Here is a 1,996-nt window from a genome sequence, read left to right as displayed (position 1 = left end):
AAGGCCAACAGTGATGGGTGGGGAGAACCATTCAGGAGCAGCTGTGCTGTTACCCAAGCATCTGGGCCATTCGTTCTAACTCCACAGACCCTGAGCCTCTGCCGTCACAGGTCCCTGAGCCTTTCTAGCTGAATCTCTCTTAATCAAATTCCAGAACTGGATCTTTTTACAGTGGTTACTCAGGAAGATCCTGCCACCCCAGTGACTGTGACCTGCCTGACCGTCACGACACCATGTCCAACTCAGGAGCAACTCTATACCTGGCCGACTTGGACATGACGTGCCGGTTCCTCCGCCTGCCACAGATTTTTTCCACCTGCATGTCTTTCTCTCTGGTGGCCGACATGGGCATTCACAGGGGGTACATAGGTAACTGGTTTATGTCCATCTGGTGCTTCTGTTGTGCGGGGACCCTCATTATCCTCACAGTTGAGTTACGCAGGCTCCCATCGGAGTTTCCTTTCTTCTGGTACTTATCTAACACCTTCGCCTGCTACTCTGCCTTCCTCTGTCTCTCGGCCTCCATCATCTACTCCATCACCTATGTCCAGTTCCTGCCTTATGGTCCTTACCAGGACCGGGCCATCGCTGCTACTGTGTTCTCCTGCATCGCGTCTGTGTTTTATGCCACGGAAGTAGTCGAAATGTGGGAGCGCTGCAAGATCTACAAGACCTCCTGCTATGTGCTCACCGTGCCAGGCCTGCTGAAGGTGCTGGAGACCTTCATGGCAGGCATCATCTTAGCCTTCATCAGCAACACCTCCCTGTACCTGCACCAGCCGGCCCTGGAGTGGTGTGTGGCCGTGTATTCCATCTGCTTCATCCCAACAGCCCTGGCCATCCTGCTGAACCTGGGCGAATGGGAATGCAGGCTGCCCGGGCCCTTCCCTCTCTTCCAGCTTGTGCTCAGCCTGCTCTCTGTCCTCCTCTATATCAGTGCTCTGGTCTTCTGGCTGCTCTACCAGTTCAACGAGGAGTTCGGCGGGCATCCTCAGCGGTCTAGCGATGGGGACTGCAGGGACGAGCTCACCTATGACATGTGCGCCTGGGACCAGCGCCTGGCTGTGGCCGTCCTGACAGCCACCAACCTGCTGGTTTACATGACCGAACTGGGGTACTGGGCCCGCCAGGTCTCTGTGGAGACTAAGGCTCTACCCAGGGTCTCCTGATCCCCTCTGCTCACAGGCGGTATCTTTACAGAGTTCTGATGCTCTCTTCCTGGCTCCCTCTCTCCCTCCCCTCATCCTTCCCCCTTCATCTCACTCTCTTTTCTGTTTCCTTCTCCCTTTCTCCATCTCCTTCCTGGTTTCTTTGGTTGCTCACACACTGTTTTGCCTTTTTCTCTTTCTGCTCTCAACTTTTCTACATTTTCTGCTTTTTGTCCTTTATCGGGTCATCCTTGGTTTTCCCGTCTCTTGTGTCCTGACCACCTCTCCCCGTCTTCCTTCTTCTGATCCATCAGGACCTGAGAATCCTTCCTTCTCTGCCCACCAGCCCCTCCCACCTCCTAAGGTGCTGACTCCACAGCACATAGCCCTCTGTGCAGCTATTCACACCCTGGGCGTCTGGAGCGGCCTCATTGCCAAAAGTGTCTGTCCCCCTGGGGCTGCCTTAGTTGGTGTGTGTGGATTTGTGATTGGGGTAGTTAGTTAGGTATTAGACCCCCATTCTCACAGTGGATGAATGGTGCATCTCCCTTTTACTTAAAAGAAAAAAAATCTCTGGAGGTCAACAATTTTCAGTAGCAGAACTCTTAGAGACCCTCAATCCTTAGGTCTCATCCGGTGCTCATCCTTCCAAGAGATTGTTTGAATTTTTTCAGGGTCACTAAACACCCATCACCCAGAAGGACTCTTAGAGAAAGCAAGGGATGAATGCCTTCTCTGAAGAATCAGAAAAGGAGTCGATGAAGAACCACAAGGTCTTGAAGACACCTGTTTGCAGTATTGGTGAGGGGCAGTGATGTGGCCCTCCTGCCCCAGTGATCAAAACAGCA

At 53.0% G+C, this 1,996-nt stretch overlaps 1 protein-coding gene across 1 annotated transcript; it reads left to right on the top strand.

Annotated features, from left to right (window-relative positions):
- The first annotated feature begins 233 nt into the window (after positions 1-233).
- Positions 234-1,169, top strand: LOC120875349 (myeloid-associated differentiation marker-like). The gene has a single exon (XM_040257114.1). It carries the CDS (start codon positions 234-236, stop codon positions 1,167-1,169), a length of 936 nt encoding a protein of 311 aa, XP_040113048.1.
- The last annotated feature ends 827 nt before the right edge of the window (positions 1,170-1,996 follow it).

The sequence above is a fragment of the Oryx dammah genome, unplaced genomic scaffold, assembly GCF_014754425.2.
Source record: "Oryx dammah isolate SB20612 unplaced genomic scaffold, SCBI_Odam_1.1 HiC_scaffold_16, whole genome shotgun sequence".
Classification (NCBI taxonomy): Eukaryota; Metazoa; Chordata; class Mammalia; order Artiodactyla; family Bovidae; genus Oryx; species Oryx dammah.
The sequence above is the reverse complement of the archived record's forward strand: the minus strand, read 5'-3'. Positions and strand labels throughout refer to the sequence as shown.